The sequence below is a fragment of the Pempheris klunzingeri genome, chromosome 15, assembly GCF_042242105.1.
Source record: "Pempheris klunzingeri isolate RE-2024b chromosome 15, fPemKlu1.hap1, whole genome shotgun sequence".
Classification (NCBI taxonomy): domain Eukaryota; kingdom Metazoa; phylum Chordata; class Actinopteri; order Acropomatiformes; family Pempheridae; genus Pempheris; species Pempheris klunzingeri.
Genome location: NC_092026.1, coordinates 2,710,191 through 2,732,500, shown reverse-complemented (window position 1 = coordinate 2,732,500; position 22,310 = coordinate 2,710,191). Strand labels below are relative to the sequence as shown.

Sequence of the window (22,310 nt, the reverse complement as noted above, 5' to 3'; positions counted from 1 at the left end):
ACTGAGACGAGGACAAGCTGTGACTTTGGGATAAAAACTTCCAGCGCCCTTATCTCCGCTGGCATTGTGCTCCATCTGCAAAGGCTTCCGAGATCCCTAAATATCACAGACTAGTTTAGCAGCGTGCAATGAGGCCATTGTGGCAGTCTAACTACCGAGATAATAGGGGGGCTGGTTGAAGGTTTTTGTGTTCACGTAGTGGGAGACTCCGCCCCGCCTCCCTCCTGGCTTCCCAGTGGCTGAACGACCTTCCTGCTTAACTTAGAAATGCAGTGTCACTCGTCTACGCTATCTTCCGTCATGGCATGAAAGTGAATCCTTTAAAGAGCTACCTACTGCCCAGTTGCATCAAATCCATTTTTCTATTTTTATCCGCTAATCACCTCTAATTTTCTCTAATCCTCCCCCATATACTGTCCTCTGTTCCTTCCCTCAGCGCTCATTTTTATTCCTTTCTAGTAATTTCGTCACTCAGAATCAGCTGCAATGATTCATTGTGCTTGTCACCGCCGTGTGTTCGTAATGGATGACGATGATGTACGCGTCTGACCGTCCTGTGTTGATTCCCCTAACGTCAGGCCCCATGGAGGAGCTGCACAGCCTGGACCCCCGGAGACAGGAGCTTCTGGAGGCCAGGTTCACGGGAGCCGTCAGTGGCAACACAGCAGGCAGCACCGGGAGCACCAGCGGAGGCGCCAAGGTAACGGCACACGTCACACAGCTGCGTCTGGAGCCGAAGCCCCTCATGAGCTACGAGCTAATTTGCCAAAGAAGAGCTTCAGGCAGCTTTGTTTGAGTCGCAGTGTTTGCTCACAGGACGACGAGTTTTTCAGAATACCTGCGATAACAGCAGAAAGAATGCTGCACACACGCGGTAGCGGTCTCGAGGCTTGTATTAATCAGTGGCTGGTAGTTTTTATAGGCCATCAGAAGGGATCCCGTGGTGGAAAAACAGGTAAAACGTTCCTGTTTTCCTAAAATAGGATGCAGCCTTCCTGGAAATGTGCACGACGTGGAAAAGGGCCAAGTGACACACCTAATAACTGGAGATCTGGATTCCTATCAGACGTGTCAGACTGGAGGCCTGCCTCCAAGCTTTGTTTCACTGTTTACATTTCATGAGGTTACTGAACTTGGATCGCGCCGTGCACACACACACACACACACACACACACACACACACACACACACTGCGGAGTCTATTTTCATAATGTGTGTGTTCACTCATTTGTTTTGAATTCTCGCTGTGTGCAGGGTCTGGCCAATGAGTCCTCTAACCACAGCTACGGCAGTCTGGGCTCATCCAGCGACAAGGAGTCAGAGGTGAAGCACACACACCTTTGTTGAAATCAATAGATGGTTGTTATTTATGTAGAGAATACAGAACAAAAGCTGGAATTAAATAAACATGTTTTATTACACGGATGCTGACATCGAAGCCTGGTTAGACACAGCTGCCAGTACTTCTTCCTTTCTCTGCCCACTCGTCTCTCTCCGTCTCTACCTCCACCTCTCCTTCTCTTCTCTCCCTAGAACTCTGATTTGAAAAGAGGGAGCTCCCCTGCCTACTCAGTATGTACTCTTTTCTTCCTGCTGCTCTTTCCTGCTGAACACCAACACTCAAACCAGCTGTGTTAGGTAAAACACAGGGGATTCACGCCTTTTTTTTCTTTCTTTTCTTTTCTTGTTTCACTCTTATTTCATACCAATTCACAGACCCCGGAGAAGAAGCACTCTGAATCGTCCAGAGGGAGGAAAAGGAAAGCTGACACCTATTCCGAAAGTAGTCAAGGTATGACTGGCACCTGTCGGGAATCAGTAATAATATAGCCATCTGTGCGTCTCTTATAGCTTCCGTTAAATCGTCGTCAATTTTCTATGCAGGGAAGACCTCCACACGCGGACCCAAGATCAGTGACTACTTTGATGTGAGTATCGCAGCAACCGCCGTCACTCCACTATGTGACGATCCTCGTCCTTTTAGATTCCTGAGTTAATTGTCTATTTCCTCTGCAAAGTTCCAGGGTGGAAATGGCTCCAGTCCAGTCAGAGGCCTCCCGTCAGCACGCCGCTCTCCGCAGAACTCGCACTCCGCCCCGGGCTCAATCGTGAGTAGTTCATTAGAAGCATGCCTTAAACACAAGGGGCCATTTGCACACGAGATGGATGTGAGTGTCTGCGTGCTGTTACAAGGTTTAACTATACCTGTGTGTGCGTCTGTAGATCCGGCAGAATAGCTCCTCGCCTACGAGTCTGTGTTTTGGGGAACACAATCCCAAAGCCTCCTCCAGCAAGTGTGTGCAGGTAACAGGACACACACGTTAAACATGCACCACTGCTGCAGTAAACATCGTACTTGTGTTAAGACATTTTCTGACTGGTGCCTCTCTGTGCGGATCTCTTAGACGGAGCTAACAGGCCTGAAACTGGCTGCTCTGGAGAGCAACAAGAGTCTGGACCTGGAGAAGAAAGAGGGCCGAATAGATGACCTCCTCAGGGTGAGTCCCGCCTCCATTACCTGAGACGACTGTCTAATGTGCTGCAGGTTGTTACGTCAGGTTTGTGTGCCACGACCAAACCGTAACATAGCCCCTGCTGTCTTTCCTCAACAGGCTAACTGTGACCTGCGTAGACAGATAGATGAACAGCAAAAACTCCTGGAGAAATACAAGGAGAGGCTCAACAAGTGCATCACCATGAGCAAGAAGCTGCTAATAGAGAAGGTGTGTCTCTTTTCATGCATCCAGCCATTTGTGTATTCACTGTACCAGTGTCAGGTGAAGACAAACAGCTTATTGAGCGGTTTGTACACCTAAAGTGTCAGCAATATGTAGGAGATTGTAGAAGTGTTGTTTGGAGAGAGCAAAAAAGTGCCTGCAACACGTTCTCCGATAAATATTCAGTACTCTGGTGTTATAGCTCTGCTTTGGTCCACAACTCCTGAGAGGAAAATTGTGTCTTTGCTGTTGTGTAGCTCCTTGAATCTCCTCACCAGCCACCTGTTGTCCTCAGGTCACTGCAGTTATGCTGAGCTGCTCTGCAGTGTCAGGGTTTAGTGCTCAGGCAACCTTTTCACAATACAGTCATTTGATTTGGAAATATTAGAATATTCCTAAATGGGGCTTTGACATATCCGGAGTGCTCCGTTTTGTAATAAACTCAACAGATGTGACCCACAGATTATAGGTGAGGGCTTGTCACTGAAATACTTTGTCCTCGGACGCCTCCGGCAGTGGCTTTCATTATTTCTAATGTCGGCCTGTTTTTTGCGACCAGAGCACCCAGGAGAAGCAGTCGTGTCGTGAGAAGAGCATGCAGGACCGTCTCCGTCTAGGTCACTTCACCACCGTCCGACACGGAGCGTCCTACACGGAGCAGTGGACCGACGGATACGCATTCCAGAACCTGATCAAGTGAGAGACTGTGAACACGTTCATGGTTTTCAATCCAGATCAGTTAATGTTTCTTTCATTTGAACATGTAAAACAGCGTTGATGGCTCAGGAGCTCAGAGCAAAACATGCAAAAGGCTACACCATTCCTCATTTCCTGATTTCTGTGCAGGCAGCAGGAGGGCATCAACCAGCAGAGGGAGGACATAGAGCGACAGAGGAAGCTGCTGGCAAAGAGGAAACCCCCGAACCCTGCGTCCCCCTCCCTCTCAGTGGCCTCCACCTCTGAACCCAAGCAGCGTAAAACTAAAGTGGTCAACGGCAACGACTCCGACCCCTTCCTCAAGCCCTCCTTGCCTCAGCTGTGAGTACACTTAAATAGACACGTGGATGCTGGACCATAAAGAATGAGGGGGAGGAGCGCTCCCTGTTCAGTTCTGTCGTCCAGAATAATGTTACTGATCAAACATTACGTGCTTTTTGATTTGGCAGGCTGACCCTCGCTGAGTACCACGAGCAGGAAGAGATTTTCAAGCTGCGTCTTGGACATCTGAAGAAGGTCAGAAGCAAAGAATAAATGAATCTATCAATCGATAAGATCTTGTTAGTTTTATCCTGTGAAATGGCCAAGATGTAAACTGAAACAATGCATTTATATTTAAAGTGCTGCTGGAGGCTTTAAATCGTTTGATTACACACACCATCTCATATGTTTGTTCATGCAGGAGGAAGCTGAGATCCAAGCGGAGCTGGAGAGGTTGGAGCGGGTGAGGAACCTCCACATCAGAGAGCTGAAGAGGATAAACAACGAGGACAGCTCGGCGTAAGTGCACCGGATCATTACAGTGTTGGGTGATTTGCTGGATTCGCTCTCTGTGGCTGTTGCTCGATTGAATAACAGTAAAATAATAGTAATCGTTTTATTGTTAAATCAGTTATTTAATCGAACATCAGTATTAGCATATGTAGTAAGTAAAATATGTCTTTGCGAGGTATAAAAACAAACTGTCCTCACACAGGTTTAAAGACCATCCTACCCTGAATGAGAGGTACCTGCTGCTGCACTTGCTGGGCAGGGGTGGCTTCAGTGAAGTCTATAAGGTAACGTCTGCGTGGGTGGACTGTTCATAATCATATTCTCTCTGTAAAGAATCCTTAAAGACAAATATGTGTGTGTTTTCTTGTCCCACTCAGGCTTTTGACCTGTTTGAGCAGCGCTACGCAGCTGTTAAAATTCACCAGCTCAACAAGAACTGGAGAGAGGAGAAGAAGGAGAACTACCACAAGTAGGTCTCACACACACACACACACAAGCTAAGATACATAAATACAAAATGTTTCTCCAGTAACACACCGACGCCACGTGACATTTATTTCCTTCCAGGCATGCATGCAGGGAGTACCGGATACACAAGCAGCTGGACCATCCCAGAATAGTCAAACTGTATGACTATTTCTCCCTGGACACTGACACGTGAGTCACCTCTGACCTCTGCCAGCTGTAGCCCCGCCGGGCCGACACATCCTGAGGTTGTTTATCACCCAGCGCTGGGTTTTTACAGCGGGTTCAAACCAACATGGTGCAGATCGGTGGGAATCAGATTCTTCATAAAAGCCGTATCCAGTGTTTGTATTCTGCCTCACGGCTCTACGTCTGAGGGCACTACAAGCAAGAGCAAACACAGGGGTGTTATCAGATCGGAAACAAGTAAATAGTTCAAGCAATGACAATCGAGGGTATTTTTTAAAAGGTTAACCTCCTCCTTCGATTGTGAACTTCAATAAACTTAAACAGATGAAATAATTTCTATGTCGAGTACAAAGGCCGCATATTGTACTCTGTTGGCAAAGCTCTCCTGGGGGAACTAAGCAGCTCACATACATGATTAGAGACTTAAGTCAGGCTCATCCAGTAGTCGCCCTGACCTCTGACCTGCATGTGGAGGAGGGGGAACGTATACTGGATGAGCAGCTGACTCAGAGTTCATGACCCCACTGTTGCATTCCTGCAAGAAGAGAAAGTACCGATGGCCTCCTGCTTGGGGACATTTAGAAGTAGATCTTTGTCCAGTGTATCTAAGTGTGTGTGTGTCGCCTGTCTCCAGGTTCTGTACAGTCCTGGAGTTCTGTGAAGGCAACGACCTGGACTTCTACCTGAAGCAAAACAAGCTGATGTCAGAGAAGGAGGCCCGCTCCATCGTCATGCAGATCGTCAGCGCCCTGCGCTACCTCAACGAGATCAAGCCCCCCATCATCCACTACGACCTCAAACCTGGTGGGTTCACACAGTTTATGGTCGAATCACATATTAAAATAAAAGTAACTACTAGAGTACTGAGTCTCACTGTGTGTGTGTGTGTGTGTGTGTGTGTGTGTGTGTGTGTGTGTGTGTGTGTGTGTGTGTGTGTGTGTGTGTGTGTGTGTGTGTGTGTGTGTGTGTGTGTGTGTGTGTGTGTGTGGTGCACAGGTAACATCCTATTGGTGGATGGCACTGCGTGTGGAGAAATCAAAATCACAGACTTTGGCCTGTCTAAGATTATGGATGACGATAACTACGGCGTGGACGGGATGGACCTGACGTCACAGGGAGCAGGCACATACTGGTAAGACACACACACACACACACACACACACACACACACACACTATAGACCACTGTGCAAGACGTAATGCTGTAATATACTATATATATATATATATATATATCTCTCAGACAAACACAGTAATGTAATGTTGATTAAACTTCTCTTTGTCGTCAGTCTTAAAGGTTTAACACACATAATGTGACGTGTGCATGGTGTAAAATAAATGGAACATTGTATTATGTTGTATTCTGTGTGTGCTTCAGGTACCTCCCCCCAGAGTGTTTTGTGGTGGGGAAGGAGCCGCCTAAAATCTCCAACAAGGTGGACGTCTGGTCTGTGGGAGTGATCTTCTTCCAGTGCCTCTACGGACGCAAGGTACAGCACTGCACACAGATTGTTTTATGAAGAAGATGCTCAAGTTGAGAGATTTGTCCAGATTCTTTTTCAGTCAGTGTGAAAAAAAGTTGGGTTGGTGGTGATTTATGTTTGTTTTGTTCCAGCCGTTTGGTCACAACCAGTCACAGCAGGATATTCTGCAGGAAAACACCATCCTTAAAGCCACAGAGGTCCAGTTCCCCGCTAAACCGCAAGCTAGCACAGAGGCCAAGGTAACACACACACACACACACACACACACACACACACGTATGTGAGCCACTTTTACTGTATATATTCTATTACTACATGATGTTAATGTTGAACGGAAGGGTGGACAACATGGATGCAATCCAGGCGTGTGCCAGTTAAATTGGTTTTTCCTACGATATTCAGGCGCTTATAAGGACCTCGTTCTTTAAGGAACTAAGATGTTATACAAACATCTCTAAATCTGCACCCTGGTGTGCGTTAGAGATGTCTCTGGTGCGGCCCCCTGTCTGCCTGCCTCCCCGCTGATCAGCACAAGCGACGAGTGAATTTTAAATCCTTAATTACAAACCGGTTCACCGTCTCGTTTCTATGAACCTGACAGCCCACATCTCCGTTCTCCACACGCCTGCTCACCAAAACTGTGCTCCGTCAGAGTCATTAATGTTACGGGTCTGATTCGGGTTGTGATGTAGAAGATAAAATAATGTAATATGGAACATGACGTTGTTTTATACTGGATTTTATTTTAATGTTTAGATATTTTAAATAAAATGTTCCCACTCTTTCATAAATGTAAAACCTTTAACTCATTAATCCAAACACTGCATCCAAATTAAATTCTATGGTCAATAATAATTTAGAAAATGCTTTATTTAATGCAAACAAATGAATAGATTACTATTATTTCTACTGAGAACTTTATCGTTAAGGTAGTAAAAGTAGCAGAAATGTGTTGATTCACCCACAAACAGTTCACAATAATCTAATGTGGATAACAACTAACTTTATCACTCACTCCTCCATCCTCAAGGATCCCTCAGGCGAGCGGATCGCTTTACCGCCATCCCACAATTGGAGATACGAAAATAGAAATGATCACCTTTTATACCCTGATGTGGTACATTCTCTCTAGATCCGTTTCTAGATTAAATGATCACACGGGGATGTTTTGGATCCAGTTCATTAAATACCAGAAAAGTCAAAGTACTTAATGATTTTGGTCCAAAACTGCCACAAACAGTCGTAGCTCGTACATCATGCTGGGTTTAGACGTCGGTGTGCTGCAACGCTAAAGACATTTTAGAGGTTTGTATTTACTTTAAGTTGAGCACTAATGTCTCCCAGAGCGGCTGGCAGTCCACTGACATGTTGACACATGCGTCAGCAGCTGAAGCACCTCTCATGTGCAGCTATATAAAGAACAGAATCTGTCCTGTATGGTTTCTGGAAGTAAACATGACGAGCGTCCACACGTGCTCGCAGCCTGCAGCTCCCTTCACCGTGTCCTCTCCTCTCCTTTCCCCCGCAGGCGTTCATCCGCCGCTGCCTGGCCTACCGCAAAGAGGACCGGTTCGATGTTCACCAACTGTGCTCGGACTCCTACCTCCTCCCTCACATGAGACGCTCAAACTCCTCTGGCTCCCTGCAGCCCTCCGCCTCGTCTCTCCCCACCTACTGACTGGCTCTCTCACATGACTGACAGGACCCTCTGGCCAATCTCCGGGCAGGACTGATGGAAGGACGGCGGAGATGGAGAATTATTTCTTTTTCTTTTTGTTTGAGCTGTTCCCAAAAGGATAAATTAGCAGCAGTGCAGAGTGAATGGGGGGGAAACACTCTTTTGCATTTGTTGTACAGAGTTGTGCCCTTGAACTCATGAGTGTGAGATGGGGGGAAGGACATAAGAGGAAAAGAACAGGAACAGGAAAGTGGTGAAACCAGCGGGTTCCTTTATGTACTTTATTAAACAACTCCTTAGGAGACATTTCAACAGCTATAGAGGCTCCTAGACGGCCTGTCCACGCCCGCCTCCCTGAGCTCTCTACACCACAACACACCTCGCTTCTTCAGTACGAAGCCGCTGCTGCAGATGTTCTCTTGTTGCTTGTTTGAGGAGGACACGGACCAGCAGCCGGCCAGGTGTGTTTTGCACACGAGGTCCGAGTGTCGGCACGTCAAGTACGGACTACCTGTTCAACACTCGGCAGTCCGTTGTTATCAGGCACAAAACGGTGGCTACGTGTCGGTGAATCCCTCTGGTGGGGCTTCGCTTAAAGGTGATGATGTAACCTTGGACGTGGACTCGACGTAAAAAGGAAAATGTTCCAGATGAAATTTCTGGAGTCAAATTTGCACTTCCGGCCCCGATCGCGGTGATCTGGTCTCTCACATTTGGCATGAAGTACCACGGCGCGGGCTACTTCTGGACGGGCCAGTAGCCGAGTCCTCCGTTCACATGTTTTCGTTTTGTTTGCAAAGCAATACAGATCTGCTGCTGGGTTTGCAGGAAGCGGATCTGTGAATCTGTCTTAATCCATTTTATTTGTAGTTCAGATAAGATTCTAAATGTTTGAAACAGCAGATTGTTGCAGTACCATGCTGTCCCAGACGCTGCCTGAACCGAGGGACTCGATCAACTGTCATTGTACTGCAAGGACTCGGCACGCAGAATTTAATGTACATTTTCTGTGCAGGAGACATTACTCACGAGCAAATACATAATAATGAGGCTTCTCTTTGCTTCCCAGTGTCTCACTTTGCTCTGTTTATTTGTGTTTCCTCCTCCTGAAAGCTGTTCTCAGTTTGCTGCTATAAATGTTGCTTTTAGTTTGTATCGTGTGAATGGTTTCCGCCGCGCATATGTGCATACTTGAACTGTGTTAAGAGGAACACTCTCCACGGCTCAGCGGGGGGGTGGGGGGGTGGGACACGTTCCTCTGCCACCAACATCAATGTCCATATGGGTTTTTGTTTACTTTCCTGTCTAAAGTCCAACAGACATTCTATGGAGCGAAGTCCCAGAGTGCTGTGCAGAGAGGAGCGCTCACACCTGCTCATGCCAGTAGAGGCGGCTCCAGGTTGGCTGTGTTGCAGCATGATTTTACTGCAGCTAAAAATCCAGTGGATATATCCAAATGTTGTCGTCCTGTAAATAAAACACTCATCTGTACGTTGTCGTGACATTTTAAAAAAACCTCTGGCCTGAAGAGGGAGAGATTCTCAGGGGAGGAGTCGGATAAAAGACTCGAGTTGTGGGCGTCTCGTCTTCTCTCTGCTCTCTCGCCTGCTTTTGAAAACAACTCTTGAGTTGATTGTTTGAGCTTTTGGATTAACAAAAAAGTAGCTTCAGTAACGTGACGGGCGGATTAATCTGCAGGAAGTACCTGCTCACGGCTTGCTGCTCCCAAATGAAACCAGTGATGAAGTGCAGAGAAACAGGTGAACCCTGCGTCCAGTTTGATGAATTGTAATTTGATCCACATGGGTGCAGTCAGGCAGAAAACAAACCCAAACTCCTCCTGTCTGTTTTTTTTTTCCTCTCTCTCTCTCTCTCTCTCTTCTACTTGACGAAACAGTAGAAAATAAGTGCATAAACCACATGATTAACAAGAACCCTGTAGACAGATGTAAGCACAGCCATTAGTAAGCTACATGTCAGATCACATTAGCGGTGGGGGTGCAACGCGAGGCCATGTCACTCATATGCAATAAAGATTGCCTTACAAGTCTCCATTCCTGCAGTGTGACCCATATTTCCTGTGGAGGGTTATGTAACTTCACTAGAAGGGCTTTAGCAGACGGAGGTGATGAAGTCTGTGTGCTAATGAGTCGTAACGTGGGCAGACATTCCTCCTATGTGCTGCACCGTCATAGCTACGTGAACTATAACTCACTTGGCTGTAGTTCAGGCAGCAGGCGTTTCTCAGAGTGTGTGACTGAGGTCCATCACCTCCGACTGTGAGGAAGCAAATAATTAAAGAGATTAAACAACTAAATACCTCCAAATGTCTAATGTTGACTCAGATTTCTGAACTTCTGTGGTTTTAATGTAAAATCTTAAACATTTCCTGTTGGTTCCTTCAAAACAGGCTCACAAGTTCACTTAGGAAATATAAATGTCCCCTTTTTTTAAAGTCAGACGACAGAATTCAACATGAAAAGTGGATCTGGAACATGAAGGTTTTAGGTTTTTGCTACAAAATCAGTGGTTTTTAAGTTTCTGTGTTTGGTAGTGTAGTGATTATGTTTCACAGCTGGCTGTTCAGCTTCTTATGGGACTAAAATCATTTATTTCCACACCAGGTTTAAGTTCACACCCCCCCTACGGCACTTTCAATGCAGATTACTCATATTTTCTTTTATCATCAGGGCCCGAGCACCAAGTGAGCATCACTCAGCGAGGACCTATTGTTCTTCACCGTATTCTTCTTCTTATTTTTTTTATTTATTTTTTTATTTATTTGCAATCTTTGCAGGGGGAAACGGGGCACAAGGGATACTCGAAAACTCACCAGAATGTGCAAACATTTCAGGAGTGGCGAAAAACTCGATATTTTATGGGTGTCACATATGGGCGTGCAGAAATGGCTCTATAGCGCCCCCTAAACAACAGCCCCTCACACCACTTTGAGCTAGAGACATGCAATTTGGTGAGCACGTGTATGACATCCAGGCGCACAAAAAAGTCTCAAGGACCCAGACCGGGAAATGAACAGGGCGTCCAGTATTTTGCATAAAGTGTCAAAAATTGATGATTTTTGGCCATTTTGGGGTTTATAAAAAATCTAAATACTCCCAGACCTTTCATGTGATCAAGCTCAAATTTGACTGTGTTGTAGTGGAAGACTTGATGATGAAAAGTTATCAAAGACAGAGTAGAATACTGAACGGCATGATGTGGGCGGAGCCTCAAAGTTTAGCCTTCGCCACGAAACAGGAAATGGATCATAACTGTGCTGTAGATGATCATATCTGAATGAAAGTTATCACGTTTGATGACAGTCCGACCCTGAACACACCATTTTGAACGATAGTCATAGCGCCACCTATTGGCGGGAGGAAGTGTCAGGTTTTACTCTCTAATGATTATCTCCCAGCAGGTTAACCACAGACTCCTCAAACTGGGTGAAAACCTTCCCAAGACTTTGATGATGCTACGTCACGAAGCACGTGAGCTTTGGTGAAACGCTGTCCCTGTAGCCCCGCCCCCTTCACCATGAAACTTACCTTTATTGTAAATCTGGTCAAACATGATTCAAACTTCACCAAACCAGCCACACACATTAAGAGGCCTAAAATGAGTAATTTGATCTGGTTTATAGGTTTGGATTTGCTAAAACGGCTCAACGGCGCCACCTACAATATTTTTTCAAATTCACTGCGTATATAGCCAATGTCAAGACCTACAAAAAAGTCTCTTGGGTCCATGTCCTAAAACCAACAGAAGAATTATTATGAATTTTTTTAATTGTGTGTCTAAAAAGAGGCTCCAAGCTACACCGACCTGAAATGTGGTCATTTCAACCTTTTAAATCCTCCAAGATGCTTCTTTGACAATCTGTCTTCTTTCAGTGTAACTACATGCATGGTAAAAAACAACTTTAGCTCAAAGGTCACTAGAAATAGCAACATTTATTCTGCACTTATTTCATCTGCCACCACAGGGCAATACTGGCTTTCTAATGGATGTAAACCTCTTTGGAAGGAGTTAAAAATGTGTTTTCAGTGTGTGTTACTCTACTGCAACACTAATAAGGGAACATCTTATAGTATCTGATCTCATGAACACACAGGTTCTTGTCGTGTTTTGTGTACATTCTTACTGACTGACTGATTCTTCCACACATCAAATGCTGGATAACAGTTTAGGATTAACGGACATCTACGTGCCCTCGTTGCCTCACGGTCACGGCAACAGCAACAGACGACAGGATCTCAGTCTCTCGTGACAAAGATGGTCAGATTTATGTGAAACTTTGGATCGATATGCGTGACGTACGTCTGGCTTCTGTGCAGACGTCACGCAAATTCATGGAAGCCTCAGCCGAACCGCGTGGCCACGTCCGCACGTTTGCGAGGGCCCTTCAATGCTGCTTGCAGCTTTAATTCAGTGTTTACTGCCATTTGTGACTTTTCTCCACTGTTTTACATATTTTGTCCATTTTACACCTCAATTTTGCAAGAAACAATTTTTCAGTTTTCCCCCCAAGTGTCTTCAAACATGTTTTATTGGTTATTACCCAAGAACCGTTGACCCTGTTGGTGGCCGGTGCTACACCTGCCTGATGTGGTGAGGTCAGACTGATGAGCGTTTCCATAGCCAAGCTCTCGCTCCTCTTGTTTCATCTTCATCTGATTTATTTTGATGTGCGTAAAGGCGACTGGGACTAGCAACACACCCTGTGGACTGTATTCAAGGACACACACATCTTGTAAAATTAATTTGGCTTTATTGCTCGCACTGTAATGTTTTGTTACAGTGACACCTTGTGGTTGTACTGCATCACTGCCTGCCAATTCGCTTCGGCCGTGCCATGAGGAGAGGTGCTGCGTATTTAATAACCCACGACTCACCCGACAGCTCATGTCACAGTGAGCCTCGGTCCCCCCTCAGGCCGTTACCATCCCCCGTGTGGTAGAGACGGCTACTCTAGACTTCTGGATATACACGGACACATACAAAAAAGGGACAGACTAATCATTTCCAAACACAAAAAGGTGGTGCAAAATAATGCAGATTCATTCATTGGGTGGAGACACTCGTACAGCAATTTAAACAAAATCTAATACATGTTAATCAAATTAATCTACTGGTCAGGGGGTGTGTCAACTAATAATAAAAAGGTTAAACATCAGGGCTGGACGATACGACCAAACATCTAGAACATGAGGAATTCAATTTTAGCTTAATCGTTTGTTTTAACACAGCAGTGCATCTCTTCTCTGAGCGGTCGGCTGGACTTAAACACTGAAATCATTCATTTACTGTTGTTTTCGTCATTTATAGAAAGGGATTCATGCTGTAGATGGTAAGTCGGTGTATCATCCAACCCCATAAACATACACTGGTTATATAAAAATACAGTATGTGGAACAGAGAGGATTTGCCAGATCAGGGTAGAGGGGAGAAATCTTAAGATAGTTCTTTGCCTTGTTGTAACTGCAGAAGTGCGAAGCAAACTACAAACCAAAGAGTAGACCTCGTCCTCCTCTTACAGTCGCTTAGGCAAGCTCCGTGACAATCTGGCAACAAAGACATGTTGGTAAGACCGGTCTACAACCGTCCTCCATTCCTCAAATCCACTCATCCTTCAGCGCTCCACACAAGCTTCCTCACCCATTACCGCAGCATGCTGACCTGTGTGTCTGACCTATGCAGCTGTCTGCCCGTCCCTCTCGGCCAAATAAATAGAAAAACACAGAGAAAGACAGACAGGAGAAAGAGAGCAACCGGGTGTGTTTTGGTTTGATGGCAAGCGGGATCTTCTTTCCCAGGTTACGACGATAGCGTCGTTTCCGTGGGGGCCGGAGATTCTGTGGCGTCTGTCGAGGCGGCTTCCGTGCGGACTGTGGGGTCGGCGGCAGGCTCGGGCACAGGCGCCGCCGAGACCGTTACCGAGGCCGGGGGAGCGCTGGTGGAAATGGGTAGGAATGGGGCCACTCCCTGAGGGAGGAGGGGAGGCAGCTGGGAGGGCAGCATGGTGGGCAGAGGGGCTAAGGGGGCCAGACCTGGGAGGTTGAGGGGTGGCAGAGATACCAGAGGTGGGACTGAAGAGAAGAGAAAGTAAAAGCAGAGATGTATTAATGAGGTTTTCTGCAAGGAACTACATTTAAAATCAGCCTCACTGGTGCTCTTAAAGCAATACACATGTTGGGAAATGATTTTTATAGTCGACGCTGGCTGCATATAACCCTCTGAAATAAGATAGAACATGTTTAGTGAGCTTTAGAGGTGCAGGATTAACTAGCTTACTAGCTATGATGGACAGCTATCAGAGTGGGATCAATTTCCTTATTACCTCTAAACAAGAAAGTAAATAATCAGATCCCAAAATGCTGAGCTGTTCCTTTAGTAGTTCATTTAACAATATATATTAATACCCCCTTCTGTAAACAGCAGTTGTACAGAATATACTGTACAGTCTGATGCACCATATTACCCTGTTTTTACCAGTATGACAGACAGACACACTGAATTTCAGGACAACAGTCATATTATGAGTCAAACCTTTTTTTGCAGTGACTCATTTCTTCCGTTTGTTTGTATAATTGTGCAATTTCTTAATAAGGAACAACTAAAATGATCCAGTATTTCACAAGATAAAAAGCAAAGACTAGAGGAAAGTCTGAACTATATTAGGACACTAGATTATTTCCACTAATAATCTAAAAACACTTAACTTGTCCTGACCAGGGTTTGTATACACAGTGTAGAGTGTGCAGTATTTACCTGTGGTTCCTGCCGGCGGTAAGGCGCTGGTGCCTGCTAGTGACACGGCACTGAGGTTTGGGAGTGGCAGGTTAAGGTTGGGCAAGTTAGGGAGCGGAGGTAAGCCACCTGGGAGGGGCATCAGACCTGCAGCCACACACACACACACACACTGCCATATGAGTATGCACAAGCATTATTCATTCTTTTTTTTAATTTAACCACTATGGAAAAGAACATCAGGCTTAAGTTGATCTCTTACAGGGAGCAGCACACATGACTCTTGGTGGTCTTTTATTGGAGCAAACAAAACACAATGAAGAAGAAGTGGAATTCATGGCTGAGCGACAGCCGACACTTACACTGACAATAACAAACAGAGAGAGGTTGATAGTAGGAACTCATGTCGTGGTTATTTTTAGGGAGCTCCTGATTAAAAATCAACATGTATTCATTTGTTTGCTAACATAAAGTGTGTGTACTGTGCAAACTAAGCCTTGATACTGGCTAATGCAGTTGAGGCCAACCTCAGGTGTATAAAAAAAAAAGGTGTGCACAATGATGTGTGTTTTGAACATGTAGGTTTGAACCATCACCCACCTGGTAGCGTGGCGGAAGGGTTGAAGCTGGTGGCGGCAGGATTCAGCGGAGTGAGGGGGCTGAGGGAGGGGCTGGCGGAGGAGGGGAGCAGAGGGACTGTGGGCAAACCTGGGAGGTAAATACCACATTGGATAAAAGTATACAGAGTGAATACACAACGTTTGAGAGCAGGACAGTTTTTACAAATATTGCCGACATGCAACAAGCTGCAAGTGCTGGAACAGACGGATATGACGCACCTGTCTGTAGCTCGCTGGGCATGGTGGGAGGGGCTGTGCTGATTGACAGGCCTGACAGTGGATCTTCAAGGCCAGAGGGGACAGCAGGTGCAGTAGCAGGAGGAGTGACGGCTGAAAGCTGAACCTGAACGAGTTTACAGAGAAAAAGACGCTGCTGTCAAACAGATAAGGTCACATTCACCTGAAAGTGCAATTAACTGTAATGAGCAGCATTGCTCTCTGTCCCTCTGCCTGCTTCGCTGCATACATAATGAGGCACCTTGCATTTATATTATGAATACTCTAAATACTCTGAATACTTTTCAATGTCATGCACACGCTGCTGCATACTGATGAGTAAGGTTTTGGCTGCCACTGGAGGCCGTCGCTCTCAGAGATGCACAGGGAACAGTGATAGTAGTGGTGGATAATATTTTAGGGCAACACACAATGTAATTACAAAAGTGCCGATATAAATGGTGAATGAAATAGTGTGCGTGTCCTGACCTCAGTGAATCCGTCCTTCAGCGGACTGACCGGCTCACTGGGAGAGTTTCCAGGGAAGCTGATCTTCTTCCCCTCCTCAAAAGGCTTGGTGGGAATCCTGTGGAGGTATCCATAACCAATCCCACATCCAAGGCTGGAAGAGGGAGGAAGAGTTCAGAATCCAACTAACAAACTTTTAACTAAAATACATTTGAGATCAACCTGGTTCCACATCCCTGCCCACATTTCTATGTTGTTTAGCAAAGACAGGTCTGGTGTTGTACACACTGAATGGTCATTTCCCCTGGCTGGGTTGGGAAGTCACAACTTTGTGGATGGATTTGTCAGATGCAGAAACACAGCAACATCCATGAAGAATAGCGACAGAAAAATGGCCACATAAATGGCAGAGGGTGTAGATGAAACGGCCATAGCTGTGCAGGTCGCTGTGAATCTGATTACAGAAAAAAGATTACAGGAAAAACTCCCATTCAGGAGTTTTGTAAACAAATGAATGCTAATGTTTACATTCAGTTTTACTCACAAAATGTGTGAATCACTGAGCTCTGACAAATTGATTGAATGCTTTTCCTTCCTCAAAACACTGGCAAAGCTCTTTTTTTTAAGTTCTTAAAATCTAAGTTTATTTACTAGCAGTCTTATTCTACACTGTCTTTGTTTGCTGCACATCTTGGCTCATTACTGCCACCTGTTGACAGGTGGAATAGTGTGAAACCACTGGCAGGAATGTGCAACAACACATGCGTAACTACATGCACGAGTTAATCAAAATCATGGATCAACAGCTGCATACTGCTGCTAGAGGCCAAAAGACCCCACAAGAAGGCTCAAGTTGATGCACCAAACCTGTGAGTGAAAAGTTATTACCCAAATCAGCAGCTGAGCAATCGTTTGGAGTTGTGTTTGTCTCTACCTGCAAATTCAAGTCCAATACTGACTCTAGTTTAGCTCTGGTTTGTATGTACCGAGAGAAACATCTGGCTCTTTAGCTGCTAAATGCTCCACTGTGTTCGTCAGCTGTTCAGTGTGCAGTGGAAGTTGTAGGCACCTAAACAATGAGCTGTAATGAAGCTACAGATTTGGATGAAATCTAAATATATAAAACTATAGATCACAGCATATTTGGTCAATCACCATGAGAACCTTTAAGGTAACTACTCTTCCATGTCAGCATATGGAAGATACATCCAGGACTCTGCTGATTACATGGAACAGGACACTTTACTTGGGCTAATTGGAGGTGCGTTCAACTGCAAAACAAACTTCACTTTACACATGAGAGGTACAAGAGTGTTGTAGTCGGTTACCTGCCCTCTCCTCCCCAGGCACTGTTAGGTGTGATGATCACCTCTCTGCAGTTATCTGTGTCTGTGTTATACACATAGAGCTTCAGGCCTTTCCCCTCATGGCTCTCTATCAGAGAGAACAGGTCCTCTGACTGCAGATAAAGAGGGTGATTGGAAAAGGGGGGAGACACACAATCACTACTGTCATCATTATCAGGTGGAGAATGTGCAGGAGGGGCAGTTAAAAGGTGCTGACAGACTACCTCATTCATTACAGTGTCGGCTCCAATGATGTAGTCAGTGTGCGGCCGCAAGCCGGCGAGGGCTGCTGGGGAATTAGGCTCCACTTCCTGTTAAAGACAGAACAGGAGAAGACGTATAAAACAACAATAACAAACAGCCAGTAGACTATATGAAACAATAAAGTACAGACTAGACTTGGTGGTTACGTACAAGCACATGCCAAACATTCTCATTGGCTCCCTCAAAGCTGCAGAAGCGAATGGAGACGCCAAGCAAGCCCTGCCCCCCCCACAGGTTGCTGGGGGTGACCGTTGACTCTCGTAGCTCCAGGGTCTTCGAGGAGTAAACCATCATCTTGACTGGCTTCTCAACGCTGGCTTTCAGCAAGTCTTTCAGGGTGTCGTTGTCCTTGTTCTGTAGGGAAAGGAAGGGAAGAAGAGCGGAGGGGCGACCATGAAACCTGCAGTCCTTTAGGACTTTGTATTTGGTCCCACTGGGTACACTTGCTGGCTTCCCTTACTAGTCTGGTGTTGTTGATGGAGACAATGAAGTCGAAGAAAGGCTCCAGTCCTGCACGGTGTCCAGGCGAGTTCTCCTGAACCTGCACACAAACGACAGACAACCTGATTCTGCTGCTGCTGCAGTATCGGTGGAGATGCTCCGCATGTACAGGATGATCAGGTTGGACCTGAACTGACCAACACATGAGAGAGCTGGGCCTCCAGTGGTGTCCACTACTGAGCACACAGCCAGGCGTGTTTTCTCTGATTGGTCTTCCCCAGCTCCTGAAGGAAGGGCCCACAGACTGTATATATGTATATGGATGGGGCCAAGCCTCCTATAAGTCTACAGCAGTACTGTTTGGACAGTAACTGTACACTTCTGGCTTGCTTTGACACCCATCTTAGCCCAAACATTATGCAAAGGTGGGGAGAAGAAGCCCCATTTGGTTGCATCAACACAAGCAGCTTGGCAGCTGTCATTCAGGGCAGCTACGTAGCTTTAGCTAGCTTAACTCCATCAGTGGTTGTCAGCACCCGGTGGGCGTTTTTAAATCATTAAAAGGCAGATGCTAGTGATATGTGACTCTAAGGCTCCTGACATTTGCTGACATGGTGTCGGCGCTGTGCTGACGGAGGCCCCAGCAGCGATCCCCGGCCTCTCGTTAGCACACTGAACCGGGGCTCCTCCGCCTCTGCCCCGATGCTAAGCTAACAGCTAACGGCTAACGGCAGGCTAGAGGAGCTTAAAAACTCACCCGGAGGACGTGGTACCCCTCTGAGCCTCCCCCCGGTATCTCCACACTCTGCGAGCCTCCCATGGTGTCGCTCTTTTAAGGCTTTTGGGGTTTTTATGGCAGCTTGTTGGCCAGCGGACGTCAGGTACCTGGACACTTTCTCACACCGGGTACACGTCGCCAAATGATTAGCTTGGTGATGCGCATGCGCCGTTACGTGGCAGGAAGTGACCCGAAATTTGCAATTCAATCAAACCAAATCATGTTCCTCATTAATATCATTAATATATCGATCCACTTTCCTTTTTCTTTTAAAATGTATGTCATTATTAATATTCTGCCAGACAAACCTGCAAACAGCAGTCATTTTTACACACTTTATTTAATTACCACCTTCATCGCTCTACACAATTGAGATTGAAGCTCTTGTAACAAACCTGCTCTCATTTTAACATCCTCTGCTTGAAAACTCAGTCAAGTGCATTGTAGCAAATGTCGTGCTCTGTTGGTTCACCGTCTCTTAGAGAATCCTGCTAAATAAAGCTGTAAAAATCACATTTTGGGCGTTAAAAAGCCACCAGGCCTGCGTCTTTACACGTAAAGTTAAACCTGTTACTGCTGCCAAAGCGGTAGGACAAAGAAAAAAACTCTCTCTGCAATAATCACATTTATCTAAAGTCTAAAAATGTGTTTGCGCTCCCATGCAGCCATGCTGTATTCATCTAACTGGATTGGATGGATGAGAAGCCTTGTTGTAGCTGTATGGTGTAAATGGCGGCCCCATTAGTTGATGCATACAAATCGCCTATATACAGCACTATATACAGTATATACTGAGAATACATAATGAAAACGGGCTTTCTTGGCGCCACATCTGGTTCATTTTTTTATTCATACCACTCTGAAAAGCGAGGCCATCGTTTACCCCTGCAGCTGTTTTCCCATTCTTGTATTGAATTGCAGTATATAATGTAGGCTTTTCATTTCTCGGCCTATAGGCTATGGGTCAGGAGGCTGAATCTTTAGAGGAATAGAGCTGCTCCTTGCCACAAAGACATACAGTTCTCACAGTGAGATATAGTGACGTTTGTTTCATGCTCTGCCACAGTGTCCGTCCTGTAGTGGCACTGTGAGAGCTGTGGTGGTGATGCTACAACTACATGTCGGCAGTGTTTATGAGCCATGACGTCCTCTCAGTGCACGAGAGAAAGCAAAGACACGACTACCGTGAAGCTGGAGATCCATTTACACATTTTAGATCACTTTGTAATCATCAATTTGCAACCAGTGTGTTATTAGCACCACATATTCCTTACAGCCTTTTCACTTTCTGTCCCAGAGATGGTGAAGTCTCTGAATAAAGTTGGAATAAAAATGTTTTTTACCTCTTCTCATGAAATGATCATGACAATGTGATTTATTCTTGATAAATAAAGTTTATATCTTCTCAACTTTATTCATCAAACTCTTCCAAACTTAAACCACAATGAACCTTTGCAGACTGTGGATTCAGGCTTTAACTAAATTGGGGGTATTGATCAATTATTCCAACTTTATGAGCAACAGTGTGTAACATGTCACACACATATAAAATGCAGTCAGGGTCTCTGTCTGTCTGTATGTGTCATCATGACTATCAGTGTGGTTTTATTGGTGGATTTTAAACTTGTCTTGTGATGCCTTAAACCTATTTTATTAGTATTTTTTTAAGCACATGCTTTGTGCAGACAAAGAAACACCACCAGAGGGCGATGGCAGTGCATCTCATCCTCATCGCTGATCTCCTCCACCACCCTCCTCTTGGATATTTGTGTGCCCTCCATGAAAAGCTTATGAAACACTGGTAACCAGCGCCTTTGTTTCTCCATCAAATGGTGGCGTGTTGAGGCTGAATCACATCATCGTTTCAGGTGAATAGAGGCAAAAAGGAGAGAGGACATTGGGAGGGGAAGGGGAGTAAAAGAGCGATAGAGATGAGAGGAAAGAGATGAGAGAGGAAAGAAAAGAATAAAGGAAGCTGATAGGAGGGTTTCACGCTGGAACATGAACAGCCAGGGGCCAAACAAAGCCTTCTCCAGGATGATTAGGCAGAGAGGCAATAATGTACATGTATATATATAGATGTGTGTGTGTGTGTGTGTGTGTGTGTGTGTGTGTGTGTGTGTGTTTCCATAAACCAGACTCAGTCTTTCCTTTAATAGACTTTATTAAAGATCTTTTTCAAGATGGTATGATTCTGTTAAAGTGCCTACTGAAAACCTCCCAGGAAACGTTCCCTTACAGCTGGCTCAATCAAAAATAACCAGTTTGGTCACATACAGTACACAGATTACCTTAAATATGATTTATGCAATTGTGCCATTCACATATGGTCCCTAGATACCATAAATACTTTGTTAACATAAGTTATATAATACTGCCATAGTACACATCCATTTACAATGGAAGAAAGAAAGGTGAACATTGTGCAAAGACACAAACAGGAACTCTTCATACAAGATATTCCATTGAGCTCCCATAACACTGAGAATACAGGTAATATGTATTACAATTAATATATTATATTACAGTAAATGCTATAGGATTCAGACAGATACAACAATCCTTTCTTCCCAGTCTCTGTAGGAGAGTACATTCTCACATCCTTGTGCTTCTCTCTGAAATAAAAGACGGGCTCGACTGTCAGAGGATTATATAGACGTCATTCTTAATCTCATCAGAAGGCCAGTCAGTCGTCTCAAAACATTCAGTCAAAAAGACTCACAATCACAGAAAGAAACACACGATAGAAATTGCATCGCAGTCGAGGGTCAATAGGTAACATTTTACAAACACCTATAATCTAGAAGAGGTTCTATATGAAGGACGATGGATTGCTCTGTTCCCGATTCTCTTTCTTTGGCTGACAAAATCACTATAAATAAACTTTACCCAAATTCCTGTGATTACTTTTACAAATGTATTACTGTGTAATACACATAAAGATACATTTACAATAAAATACCTGAATCTGCAAACAGTGGAAATGCAATAAATATTTGCTCTTATATAATCAAATATTAATATTTTAACAATGTTATAAACACACATGGGTATCACATGATTGCATGAAAACAGACAACGAGCCAGCGTTTTACAAGTTTAGGAGTTGTCACAGACTTGGGACAGCTGTGGACGTTTTAAGTCTTAAGTTTAAACTTCTACGAGGGAAAATATTGCAGACTGTCGATCAGTTGCGAGAGGTTATCTAAAACCTCCCAGCGTGACGCACTCGGTACCTACGGTGTGCACATTAGGTCATAGTAAGCTTATCTTTATCATACTGCTAGCCTAAAATACACCACAGGATACACTCAGTGTGCCACATGCACACCTGCACACACACACACACACACATTTACACACACTGCGTCAGGGGCACTGGTTCAGGACGACTAGGACGGTGC

At 45.1% G+C, this 22,310-nt stretch overlaps 2 protein-coding genes across 4 annotated transcripts in view; one reads left to right on the top strand and one right to left on the bottom strand.

Moving 5' to 3' along the window:
- Positions 1–9,514, top strand: part of tlk1b (tousled-like kinase 1b) — an 11,115-nt gene extending 1,601 nt beyond the window's left edge. The window contains exons 2-22 of one of the 3 annotated variants that reach the window (XM_070844579.1): positions 579–700; positions 1,255–1,323; positions 1,534–1,572; positions 1,717–1,792; positions 1,885–1,928; positions 2,025–2,108; positions 2,224–2,304; positions 2,406–2,498; positions 2,613–2,723; positions 3,277–3,413; positions 3,564–3,755; positions 3,884–3,950; positions 4,117–4,214; positions 4,411–4,492; positions 4,586–4,677; positions 4,776–4,865; positions 5,497–5,666; positions 5,859–5,994; positions 6,240–6,351; positions 6,477–6,584; positions 7,874–9,514. In XM_070844579.1, coding sequence (XP_070700680.1) covers positions 579–700; positions 1,255–1,323; positions 1,534–1,572; positions 1,717–1,792; positions 1,885–1,928; positions 2,025–2,108; positions 2,224–2,304; positions 2,406–2,498; positions 2,613–2,723; positions 3,277–3,413; positions 3,564–3,755; positions 3,884–3,950; positions 4,117–4,214; positions 4,411–4,492; positions 4,586–4,677; positions 4,776–4,865; positions 5,497–5,666; positions 5,859–5,994; positions 6,240–6,351; positions 6,477–6,584; positions 7,874–8,023 — 2,153 coding nt within the window. In that variant the 3' untranslated portion in view covers positions 8,024–9,514. Of the gene's footprint in view, positions 1–578; positions 701–1,254; positions 1,324–1,533; positions 1,573–1,716; positions 1,793–1,884; positions 1,929–2,018; positions 2,109–2,223; positions 2,305–2,405; positions 2,499–2,612; positions 2,724–3,276; positions 3,414–3,563; positions 3,756–3,883; positions 3,951–4,116; positions 4,215–4,410; positions 4,493–4,585; positions 4,678–4,775; positions 4,866–5,496; positions 5,667–5,858; positions 5,995–6,239; positions 6,352–6,476; positions 6,585–7,873 lie in introns of all 3 variants that reach the window. The other 2 variants (XM_070844578.1, XM_070844581.1) reach the window with 2 other exon arrangements.
- A 3,260-nt stretch (positions 9,515–12,774) lies between these two features.
- LOC139214143 (Golgi reassembly-stacking protein 2-like) lies at positions 12,775–19,040 on the bottom strand. The gene is made up of 10 exons (XM_070844902.1): positions 18,886–19,040; positions 18,148–18,228; positions 17,838–18,041; positions 17,648–17,734; positions 17,406–17,536; positions 16,099–16,231; positions 15,613–15,736; positions 15,374–15,481; positions 14,795–14,920; positions 12,775–14,112 (listed from the first exon to the last, which is right to left on the bottom strand). The coding sequence occupies exons 1-10, from the start codon at positions 18,946–18,948 to the stop codon at positions 13,841–13,843; spliced, it is 1,329 nt and encodes a 442-aa protein (XP_070701003.1). The 5' UTR covers positions 18,949–19,040; the 3' UTR covers positions 12,775–13,840.
- Positions 19,041–22,310: the final 3,270 nt, after the last annotated feature.

Bases quoted from the DNA above. Each gene is read 5' to 3' on its own strand.
- LOC139214143 (XM_070844902.1), bottom strand. From the start codon at position 18,948: ATGGGAGGCTCGCAGAGTGTGGAGATACCGGGGGGAGGCTCAGAGGGG. The intron at 18,229-18,885 runs GTGAGTTTTTAA...GTTTGTGTGCAG, and splicing joins AGGGGTACCACGTCCTCCGG to GTTCAGGAGAACTCGCCTGG. The intron at 14,921-15,373 runs GTGGGTGATGGT...GTGTGGCTGCAG, and splicing joins CCCTTCCGCCACGCTACCAG to GTCTGATGCCCCTCCCAGGT.